Genomic DNA, 12,315 nt, shown 5'->3' on the forward strand with positions numbered 1-12,315 from the left:
GTCATCTTCAGTAGTTAGCTGTAGCCACCTGGACTTGCTCAAGTTAAAGATGTTTCACCTCTCAACCAAAAGACTTCTTCAGTTCTGACCAACTGGTGGAACTATCCAGATATTTATCCACTGTAGGCTAAAACAGCCTCATGAGAGAAAATGTGGGCAAATGGTAAAGGTCTGTATTTGCACAGCACTTTTCAAGTCCTGATGACCACTTCAAGTTCTTAACACCACAGTGTTACCACTCACACAATTACACAGCACATCTACAGTATATGGAATCTGTCAAACTCCTCCTCCAGGCTGCCGGCTCAGCCACCAAGAGCAACATCAGCATGTAGACCAGCACAGTTGTTGATTGAACATAAAACTTAAACCTCCACTGGTTACACAGCATCACTGTGTGCAGGGTCCAGGTTTTTCAGAGTTTCAAAGTCTCTAAAAAGATGACAAATATGAGGGCATAACAAAAGGTTTCTTTTCTTTTTTCCACATTTAATTCACAACTTTTCAATATGAATACATTTTAATGCTAAGCTACGACAACATACATGGCAAAGCCAAACTTGCGTTACAGTATCAGGATAAAATGAGCCCCGCCCCGCCCCCCCATTCCCTGCAACCAATGTGAACATTAAAGTGCACTTCAAGTGTTCATTATCTTCTGATGGATTCAATCCATCCAATCCAAGTAACACGCAACAATTGGTGTTCGATGTGAAAAAGATCAGGTCTCCATTCATAACAAGACACTCTTTCCCCCAAACCATCCTTTTCAGTGTTTTCTCCACTTCAGTCCTATCTACCCTTTAACCCTATTTAAAATCAACCTTTGCTCTGGAGATGCAGCAGCATGTTGCACTACACACAAACGGGACACCAGGGGGCAGCATTACAAAGGAGGACAGCCCTGTGCTCTTTGACACCTGAGGAAGACACCTAAAAGTTAACATTGGAAACGTAAATGTAATTATGACAAACATCTAGCAGATCTGGTCCTCACTGTTTGAAATACTCAGTGTTGGTCAAATGTTCTATATTTACTTGAGCTATTTGCATTCAGTGATTTGTCAGCAGGTGTTTAGTCAATAATGTGCAAATGTGACATACAAAGAAGCAGCTGAAGATGGCACCGGTGCACAAATAACTATTTGTATAAAATTTTAAATAACAGGTGCATCCACAGACACACACACACACACACACACACACACACACACACATAACAACATTGTGATACACAAATCAAAAGTGATCTGAAAAAAACCAAACATGTATCAAAAGCTTTGGAACGAGCAATTCATGCGTGACCCTGAGACTGAACACACCACAGTTACAGAGTGTGAAGCAGGAAAAGGGCTTTTCTGTGCCTTCTGGTCCACATGAGTTGCCATTGTCTGCATCAAATAGTCGTTCATGTGCAGGAAGTGATAATAGTGACCAGTCACTTAACTATTTTCTCATAAAAGCTAAATTTCAAAACTCTCATCGTTGCAAATATTGCTCACTTCTAAAGGTGGTTTTTCCGCTTAGAGAAAGACACTCGGGAAGACAAATAAGGGAGAAGAATTGAGATTCAGCTCGCCGTCAGAGGTAGAGCTCCAGTTCGTTTCCTCCACAGTTCAGCCTTTGTTGATGGTGTTGTACGAGGGCTGGGATCCCGGCTCCAGGGGTTTACTGGCAGCTTTGTCTGACGGGTAGGACGACTCTTCTTCGAGCTTGTTGTCCACAATGGGCTCCCTGTCCTCGTCAGTCTCCTCACAGTGTGGCAGCTGCAGGAAGGTGGTCAGGCCGTGCAGGTCGGCCATTTTGTGGAAGGTGTGCAGCAGGAGGAACATCATCATCAGACCCACAAACAGGTAGACTAAAGGGAGGGAGCACAGAGAGAGAAGGAGGCGTCATTTAATCATCAACAGAGTATTATCTATTTTTGCAAAGGGAAGTCATTACCTGAAGCTGTCCTTCACATTCTCTGATATAACGGGCAACTCAGAAGGTTCGGACAGAAATGCAAGTGAGAGACTGATTCCGCTTAAAAAGGAATATGACTAATCACAGAAATGTTATATATGATCGTACAGGGATCATGACTCGTATTACTCAACCTGTACAAAAGACTTTTAACTTTCATATTCTGTTGTGTGACTTTTGTACCATCTGTGCTGTTCTGTCTTGACCAGGACTCCCTGGAAGAAGAGAACCTTCCTGGCTAAATAAATAAAAATAAAAAATATTAATGTGGACGAGCAGCTGACACTTTTCACCGTACACACCCTTTGACTCCGAGTAGCACAGTTATGGTTGGTTTGGTATTAGATACAGTAGCACACATACACACAACCGTCTACTGACAGACAAAGAAACTACATCAATCTATGAAGCCCTGACACAAGTTCATCATCGGTTTTTAAGGTGAGGTTTCCTCCAGTCAGGACTGCGTGAAAAGAGTAAACCAAACTATAAAAAATGTCAAAGTCTGACACGCACTGGACAGAAAAGTGTTGTAGCAGACAGAGTGGCCTCAAGTTGCAGAAGTCAAGAGGTAAAAATAAAATCCACTCAACATTTGTCGTTTTTTTTCAGATTCATAAGTTTGTTTCTAAGCCATGGGGTTTTCCTCGTCACATAATATAGAACAAAGTGCCCCACATAACCACAGAGTTCAGAGCCTGGACAAAAAGTCCTTCACTGTAAAAGTAGGCCAACTATTGAGGGGGAAACGGTGTCGGATTACAGACCCTGAACTGCACTGTTACTGTGGGAGGTTTTCAGTGAGAGGTTGACTTAAAGACAGACAATCACTATTAAATCTGCTTTAATTAATCACAGAACTCCAGGGAAACAGGTTCAGATAGATAGATAGATAGATAGATACTTTATTCATCTCACAGAGAAATTCACAAATTCACAAAATTGACTTAGCCAGTCAACCTTTAAGCTTAAATAAATGTTACACTCCGTTACTGCTGCCAACAAGGGGGAGGTTTTCTGTACCATCTGTTTGATCTACTAATCCGATTTTCTATGACATTTGTTGTCCGGGTTGAGGCTTGATCCACAGAACAAACATAACTTTGTTATACAAGAATTATTTTACTTACTTATGAATGATGAGATGACATTTTTGTGTCTGATACAATTCCAGTATCCCTAAAAATAATTTCTGCCGATGCACTATATGTCGGACTTAGCCTGACGTCACTTGCTCGACTACAGTTGGTTGAAAACACCACTGCTCGGCTTTTAACAGGTATGAAAAAACCAGAGCATAATTTTAGCGGCACTGAATCCGGGTTTCCGGATTGATTTTAAAAGTTCTTTTATTCGTTCTTAAATGTCTTCATGGTCTTGCCCCACAGTATCTGCCTGACCTGCTCCCTCATGCTCTCTCAGGTCGGCAGATCAGTCATTGTTAGTCGTCCCTAACAATGACTAAGAGGACGCTTAGTGATGACCAATCACTTTCTGTGGAATGAGTTGCCTTTGCACATCAGGACGACTCCCTTCCCGTCTTCTTTTAAAACACATTTTTTCTCTTTGGCTTTTAACTCAGTTTGAGATGTTGGCTTTATCGTCTTGGCCAACAGTGTTGTCTTCAGTGCTTTATAAATAAAGTTGGACTGGATTGGATTTACCCCCTAGCCATTAGTCATTTCAATAACAAAATGTTTCAACTGTGTGTCATACATTTGCGGCCACACTCACATCCTTGTCGTTTATAGCAGAGATCGCTCTTTACAGCATGTTGCCTGCGTTTAGTGAGGCATTGACATCAAAACTAGGTTTTATGTAATCTGTATCAGATTTCACTTCTTTCTTTTTCCGAAAACCAATCCAGTCACTTTGGTTGGTGTTGGCCTGATACAGAGTATCACACCAGCTTTGTGTCACAGCACCTCAGCAGGCGAAACCACTATGGATTTACAAAGTCAGGCTGCGAGAACAACAGCCTACAATCTGGTCAGGTCACTAATCCTCCTCACAACCTGCAGCAGTAGCTAATCTGACTCAAACTACATCATTATTATATAATACATGCTGTTCAGAGAGGAAACAACACAAATATCATGTGTGAACCACTGGGCCTCCTTCTGCACCCAAGTCCAGGACTAATAGAGAAAGGACAAGGAAGGAATCACGTCCACTGGGACCGGGCGCCTCCAATCTTTACATCAAACATGAAATCCTCCTAATTAGTCACTATAGGTTTATCAGGGAAAGAATGGTCCCATTTGACCTGGGAATGAATGCCAAAACACACAAATTCCCACTGATCCCTTTAAACCTTGGTTTTAACAGGTTTTAGTTCACGACAGAGCTCCCCAATCTGGACAAGAGAGGGGGAAAAACAGTCTGGCTATTTACAGACAAAAACATCATTCCATAACAGAAAAAAACAGCAAAACAGAAGCAGAGAAACAAGAGAACAACTATGAAAACATTTTCTGTCATGTGACAGCGAACTGGATCCAAACACTGACAAAGAATCCTCGGGGTCCAATGGAAGGTTTTAACCAAGAGGCACATTTATCATCAACATCTAACTCAAATGGACGAGAATAGTGTCGGCACTGATAAATGCTCACTGTGTTAAGTTGACACATCTGATATTTGTTATGTTTTCTTTTTCCAAATCTAAGTTACATTTACTTTTTCCCAGCAAAAAAAAAGGTTACGATAAATAGCCTGTTTAATAGCAATTCAAAGTAATTTAAAACGTTCTAAAGTGGACACCAGCAAATGGCCCTTAATCAGTGTGGTAGGCAACATATTTATGTGGTTATTGATCAATAATTCAATGAATAAACTTCCAGCATAATGTAAGAGAGATCTAAGAGAGAACTAGACTTTTGCATCTGGCCAGTGACGAGGAACATTAACCAATCACACCTCAGTTCACAGACAGAAGGTGTCTCCAGTTGACTGTTCTACAAAACAGTCTAAAACAAAGTTGTATAATAAACATAATAAAATGTGTTGACATGAGCGGAGCCTTTCAGAGACGGGGAGATCACCTTTGGTCATACGTCGTGTCACTAGTGTTTCCATTAGTCGGTCTTCACAGTCTTTGGTGGGAGGGGCTTGGGACGGAACCCCAAAACAAAAGTATTTAACAGCCTCAGGATGAGTCTCAACAAGTGATCTCGTCTACTGCAGCTTTCGTATCACTGAGCGGAAAATGACTTGGGAGATTTTATGACAAAAAAAATCATCAGCCTCTAATATGGGTAATAACTGACTGATCCTGCTGTGCCACAAGTACCAGATGTTACTGAACCAAACAGCCACTGGAGTATGTGCTCTCCAATTTAAGCCACGGTCTATGATACCTATGCAGTGAACTTAACCCTCATATGACCATCATGATATTCAGGCAGCCTGGATTTATTTAGATTGTTATGGCTGTAGAATTGTCAAAACATGTTCAATGAGTGAGTGTTTCTGCCCCTTTTTACAAGATCACTTTCACTTTCAATATCTGGCAGTTATTCAACCATTTAGGAATACGGTACTGAGAAGCTGGCGACAAGATTCACGGGCTGGTGAATCTTGTCCATAGTCCATACTTAGAAAGCAAGTCCATAGTTTTTGAATTTTCTTGTTATCGCAAATGGACTAGGAGTTGCGGTAATGAGAAGTACGCATGCCAAATCCTGTCGGTGATGACAGGATGGTAACAGAAGGGTTGAAGTGTGTTCCCTGTGTCATGAAGCAACTGAAAATGTGTCTGCAAGAGTATAAGAGGAAAAGAAACAGATGTAGCTACTTAACAAAGAGCAAACCTATTGAAATCAATTTCCTGATTTGGTGAAGTAATAATTAATGTTTGTTGTTTTATCTCACAGTCGGACAGTGTTTTTAACCCCCTTTTTGGATTTTACAAAATAATCTGTCCAATATCTAATCCAGTGATTTCAACCAGTATGGGACCAGTACTGACTGATGCCGATTCCCATCCCTACTTAGGAGTTCAAAAACAAATCTACATGAAATACCACATACATCTCCCTGGACATTATCACGTCTGTGTCATGACACACAAGAACGAACTTCAATTTCAGCCCGTTACCAGATGAAGTCAGCGAGCAGAAAACCAGGGCAGGGGCAGCAGCGCGAGGTGCTACATGTCACATTTGGAGGTGAGAAAGCAAACGGCATGCACAGCAGCAAAGGTCAGACTCTCTCAACCTGTAAGCATGGCAGAACGTCATCCCGGAGATGCCAGTGTTTAATACTTAGAAATCAGTTCTCGAAGAGCTCCCAAGCAGATATGTGCCACTGAAAACAATAAGAGACTGTAAAGTATTCTCACATATGCTGCAAAGAAGAATATTGTATTGCAGGTCAACAAAGAGGCTTAAAGGCTGGCAGAAAATAGAGAGAGGACATTACATGTACACGTGTGCTGCTTTGGGATCCCTGTGTAAAATATGTGGATCCTGGTACAGTATTTCTACCATCACGCCTCAAGGATTTTCTTGGTTACATTTACTGTATAGAGCTTCAGACGTCACGTGACTCTGGTTCTTTACACCGACATAGTTGCGGGAAAAGGTTCTGCAGAAATGAGTGGCGCCAGTGTACCGTCCCTTTCTAATTTTTATTGAATATAGACGTGAAAGTGCAAAACACACTTTCAATAAAACAAATAAATGACAAAAGGTTTTGGCAGTTGAAAAATTGTGTCATTATTTGTATTCAGAATCATGAGTGCAAGTTTAAAAGCAGCATAGGCTGCAGAAAATCTAAAAACTCATCAGTGTCAGGCATGTTTTACTCCCAAATATCAGTAAACAATAAAAAAAACTAAGGTAAAACTGGCTGCACTAATTTTGGGTGACAGATCAAACTATCATCTGATCTACTAAGGATATGATAAGAGCGGCACTCACCCATGACAGAGACCTGATACAGCGGCCTGTACTGCTGCCCTGGCTGCGTCCCTGGAACAAAGTCGCCGAGTCCAATGGTGCACAGCGAGATGAAACAAAAGTACACGCCATCCAAAAACGACCAGGACACCTCCAAAAGGCTGAAAATTGCTGCCGGTGCCAGTAAGAAGCACAGCACCACCAGGAGCAGCAGCAGCAGGAAGTGAACAGCGGTGGCCGACCGCGGCTCCATCCCAGAGCGCTGCAGGAGGCCAACTGGAGCGAGGACCAACGGGTACATGAGCCTTTGGACGCAGGCAGTGAGCACCAGCATTGTGAAGGGGACTCCCAACAGGGCGTAGACAATGGAGAAGGCCTTCCCAGTGTCCGACAGAGGAGTGGTGTGGCCATAACCTGGAGAGACATCGAGAGGACACATTTAGTGGTGGAGGAGTGAGACAACACGAGAACCACAAAAGACAAATGTGTGGAAATTGTGATTCACTGGACACTTGCAAAGGCAAAATTATATAATTACCATTGACAGACAACTCAACAAAAACAAATCCCTAATTCTGCCTGTAAGCAATTCCTGAGGACGTTCAGCCTGAAAGGCAAAACTAAGGACACATCTGCAATTACTTAAATGCTGTAAATCTGTCAGGGTTTTTTGTGCATCAACCAGAAAGCTAGCATTATTACAAGAGTTTGTTTTCCTGCCGGTATTTCACTTTCACTGTCCCAGGTACAGCAAACTCACGACACCTGTCCAACTGCCTGTTAAAGTAGTGCCTTTAGGCATGTACACATTGTCAAGGCTACCTGCTGAAGTTCAAACAAACATCAGGACGGAAAAGAAAGTTGAAGGTGCCAGACAACTGGAGTATTTTTAGAAGCATGTTCAGTCTGAGAGAAAATGTCTTGTTGTAGCTGGAGGTCAGAGGATAATAACCAGACAGGTCATTTAAATAACCACTCCTGATAATCAAGTTATGCAGAAGAACATCTCTGGGCTACAACAATAGTATATGTCTCTTTATTATCTCAGAAATGCATTAAATACATTAAACCCAAACACACAAGGGCATCAAAAGAAAGTTTTTGCATAATTAAACGTCTCCTGAATTCTGCATAGTCAACTTCTGCTCCGCTTCGTGCACACATTTCTATTTCCTCAGTCTGTGTCCATGGGAGTCTCTGGATGACATCAGCATAAGTGACTGTTTCAACAGTTATTTGCTTAGATATCATCGCAGCTCGCAATTAAAGCCTCTGTGAGGCTAAACCATGTGATGGAACTGTGATCACACAACGAGTACAATGAGTAGCTGAGACATGGGCTATAAACCACAACATATTCACATTGATGTTAAAAAAACCTTCTTCAAACTTTTTCATCTGTGATCAAGACAGTTCTTTCAGACCTTGCTGGGACTGAAGAACAATAAGAATTCAGAAATCACACAGGCTGCAATTAATTGTATTTTTGATTGTTTTAGGTCATGGACTGTGCAAATGTTGGGATATAAGTAATGTGCAAAAGTCTTAGGCCACCATTAGATTTGTTGTTTTAGCAATGATATCGTGAACCATACAGTGTCATTCTTTCTGAAGCACTGGAACAAATCGAAACACATGAACTAATCACATGAAACACAGACAATAGGAAGACACAATTGATTAACCTCCATGTGAAGCATGTATAGAGCTGAAAGACCAGCACACCCTGAACAGACTGAATCATCTGCTCATCACCTACCACACCAAATATCACATAAATGTTCTCCAACCACTGCTTCTCGTCGTGTGTATTTTAAGATACTTCCCTTTACGAACAAAAGAGGTCAGTGGTGTTTGAGTGTTTCATAGGGACCGGTCCACAGAAGACGACAGTGTTTTAACTTTTCTTCCAATATCATAATCCTCATCTAAAAAGTTCAAATGGTCACAGCTCACATTCAGATAATTACATGAGAAAATGACACACATGAGTCAATAAAAGTGTAAATATTACACCACGGAAAGCCCAAGTGTGACTCTGCAGTATGTACAGTACTTCCTCTCACACGCTTAAAGAAAACGGCATACAGCAATAACATCCTGGAACGTTTCCATGTAAATTTGAACATTTAAAACTATCACAAATAATAGGAGCCTCTTGAACATGAAGGGTATTTATTCCGATTAAGAGAATGTTAATCTGTGTAAAGTGTATATATACACACACACACGTGTGATGTAGTTGACGCTCCAGTTATTTTTGTTGTCATTATTCTCAGATCAGAAACGATGTAACACGTTTGACGCGTCCTTCATCTCATAACAGGCCGCGTCAAGCAAAACTATCAGACCTGACTGAGGGAGCGTTTGTGTGTATACAGGGGCAGCGCAGGGTCGGAAGGGGACAACAAGCATTAATCCCGGCAAACTACCGACTGATACGTTTCATGGCCGCTTCTTTGCGTCAGTCATTCTCCAGTGATGCAGGAATGTCGCAGGTGGACGCGACACTTAAACACCACTTTACTGAGAAACACAGAGTCGTGTGGAGCCGAATCACAACTGTGTGAACTCATGTGACAATGGTCTGAATGTAACACACACATTTGCTCATATTTTAAAGTTATGCACAACACTTTTAACGTAACCTTTGCGGCCTTAGACCAAACAATTTAAAAGTTGCACATACGTTGCGGTGCATTCACCTCATATCCATCTACAAGTGAAAAAAGGTGGAGCTTTCACTAAGTCAGACTTTGTTTTAATTCTGCTTGACATTTCAATAACAAACTTGTTTGATATTAGCACAAGTCTTTTGGTCACCCATAAATGAGCTTTAACCAAACAAAGTGAAGCACTTGGCTGAGAAACCAGGCAGCAGTGAAATACGAGAACAAGAATATTGTAGAATACACTATGTATTCTACAATTCTACAGATATGTATTCTGTAATGTTATTGAAGACCCTGCAGGATCCACAGTTCATATCAAGTCACTTTCCTGCTTTCTGGTGCAATTCATTTACATTCATACATTTTTAACTAACTGCTACACTTTGAAGTGCAATTTGTAAACTTTGTTGTCTAATTGTGTTGCTTCTTTGGTAAATGTGCTGTGCAGGTTGAGCTCGAACATTCTGCCACTGAAAGTGTGAGCCTGTAGTTTGTCAAAAGTGCTCAAAAAGTCTTCTGATTTATGAGGCGCATTAATTATACTTTGACTGAATAAACTTGTTTTGTTGTTTCTAAAATGACTTAAAATGCACAGCTGTAACTTTCACCATCATCCACGACACGTGGTCAAATACTAGAACTAAATATTTCCATCATTAAATGTGTGCGGTGTTTTCTCTCCATCCATACACAGCAACAATAAACGGGTTCATCTTTATGTTTGTGGCTCCTGTCGCTTTACACTGGGACTTCAGAAGGTCTTCAAAAGTCAGCGCGTCGTGCATAAATGACCCAAACATTCCTCTGCGCTTTGGCCTGAACTCACCCACGGTGGTGACCAGAGTGTTGGCGAAGAACATGGACGATGCCAGGTCCCAGTTGGACGTGGCGGTGGAGTTTCTGAGGACGGAGACGCCGTACTTGTTGGCCGCCAGGACTTGGACCAGAAAGCGCTCGAGGGACGCGGGGTTGACGCAGCTCAGGTTCAGAAACTCCTGCTTCAGCGTCTCCATGTCATGTCGCAGCTTGTCCTCCACCGGCCGCTCGATGCTCGAGAAAACCAGCGCGCCGAACAACAGGTAGATGACATAGAAAAGCACGAAGCCCGTAAGCAGCAGCCACGACCTGCCCGCGGAATGCATGTCTCCTTCTCACTAGTGGACAAACATGAGTGGAGCAGCCGCGTAGAGATTCCCTACACTGCGTCCACGGTCACACACTTCTTACTTCTTACTTCTTACTTCTTTCTTTCTTTCTTTCTTTCTTCTGTGGAAGCAGTGATGTGGTGTGGGCAGTCCTAATTGAACTTCAACGCCTCCTTATCCCCGCATCCTCCTCCCACAGCAGCAGCAGAAGAGGAGGAGAGGAAAGGAAAGGAGGAGGGAGCAACATCCTGTTTCTGGATCCTGTAGAAGTCCCCGAGTGCAAAGTTGGCTTAGGAAAATGTCTCTCAAAGAGCCACTTTTAAAAGTTGTTTCAAAGATTAACATTCATTTCAGATAATATTACACCAGGTTGAACACATATTTAACTGAAGGAAATCCGTGAAACAACAGCAAAGTTGTACAGCAGAGTAAATCAGATGCGAGCAGACACCAATCCTATGTATCATATCCAGTCCGCTCCTGTTTGCCAGATCTGGACATGAGCACGTCAGCCATGGACCACATGGACCACAATTGATTTAGATTTTGGCCCAGGTCTCACTCACATTCAGTATCCTTACCTGACCCTATCTATTTAAACTTTTTACACCTTCTTTGGAGTCAGTTAGTTAAAAATATACTGTATGTCATCAGTAAAATATCTTTTATTTATCTCGTCCTTCCATCCATCCATCTTCTACCACTTTATCCTCCACATGAGGGTCGCGGGGTCACTGGTGCCAATCTCAGCTGACATAGAGTGAAGGTGGGGTACACCCTGGACAGGTCACCAGTCCATCACAGGGACACACATGTGGGAGGACCCAGAGGAGACACACAGGGAGAACATGCAACCTCCACACAAAAAGGCCCTGACTGGGACGTGAACCAGCAACCTTTTTGCTGTGAGGCAACAGTGGTAGTCACATGCCCCACTGTGTGTACCGTGTGGTACGCGATGTTTTGAGTGTTGAACATGTGTTTGAAGATGCATATACACGTTTCCTGTTTCCTGTTGAGATATACTGTAAGACATTGAAAGAGTATGCCAAACACAAATGTGCAAAGTCAACCACATCCTCTGATGCATGTAAGGTCAAAGGGCGTAGTGCCGTATATAAAGAAGACTGGTGCAGCTGGTTAGAAGAAGAAAGATAAAAACACTCAGAATGAGTCACTGTGACGTGATTGCAGCCCATCATCTCCTTTAGCTATGGCAACATTTTTGATGAGGTTTGAACCAAACTTTTAATTTAAATAAATCATTTTGCCCCCAATATTTTCATTCAATCTGCACAAAAAACAAATAAAGATGGCAAGTTGTTCTTCAGAGGAATTACACTATATGTTGACCAGCAAATACTTTAAACTTAGCTTTTGATCTCATTTAACCCTTAAAAAGATAATTCTACTACCATAAAAAACATTATGTATCAATAGACTTTACCATCCCATATATGCAAATATATGGATTTTTTTATTTCCTGAATGTGTGACAGAGATGTATCAGGCTCAACGCTCTCATTACTCTCTACTGCTGGTGAAAGTCTTGTTCGTGGTGTTTATTTAAAAAGGCTGTCTGACTCATGCCGTGTCAACAGTGAGGTCAGAGCAGTCCGCTGCCCACAAGCT

The 12,315-nt window shown here is 41.9% G+C and overlaps 1 protein-coding gene across 1 annotated transcript; it reads right to left on the minus strand.

The window, feature by feature from the left end:
- Positions 1-606: 606 nt before the first annotated feature.
- Positions 607-10,798, minus strand: kcnk6 (potassium channel, subfamily K, member 6). The gene is made up of 3 exons (XM_058634844.1): positions 10,365-10,798; positions 6,888-7,280; positions 607-1,858 (listed from the first exon to the last, which is right to left on the minus strand). The coding sequence occupies exons 1-3, from the start codon at positions 10,678-10,680 to the stop codon at positions 1,617-1,619; spliced, it is 951 nt and encodes a 316-aa protein (XP_058490827.1). The 5' UTR covers positions 10,681-10,798; the 3' UTR covers positions 607-1,616.
- Between the last annotated feature and the right edge of the window lie 1,517 nt (positions 10,799-12,315).

This window comes from Solea solea, chromosome 7, assembly GCF_958295425.1.
Source record: "Solea solea chromosome 7, fSolSol10.1, whole genome shotgun sequence".
NCBI lineage: Eukaryota > Metazoa > Chordata > Actinopteri > Pleuronectiformes > Soleidae > Solea > Solea solea.

Bases quoted from the DNA above. Each gene is read 5' to 3' on its own strand.
- kcnk6 (XM_058634844.1), bottom strand. From the start codon at position 10,680: ATGCATTCCGCGGGCAGGTCGTGGCTGCTGCTTACGGGCTTCGTGCTT. The intron at 7,281-10,364 runs GTGAGTTCAGGC...ATGTCTCTCCAG, and splicing joins CACTCTGGTCACCACCGTGG to GTTATGGCCACACCACTCCT. The intron at 1,859-6,887 runs GTGAGTGCCGCT...CCCTCCCTTTAG, and splicing joins GTATCAGGTCTCTGTCATGG to TCTACCTGTTTGTGGGTCTG.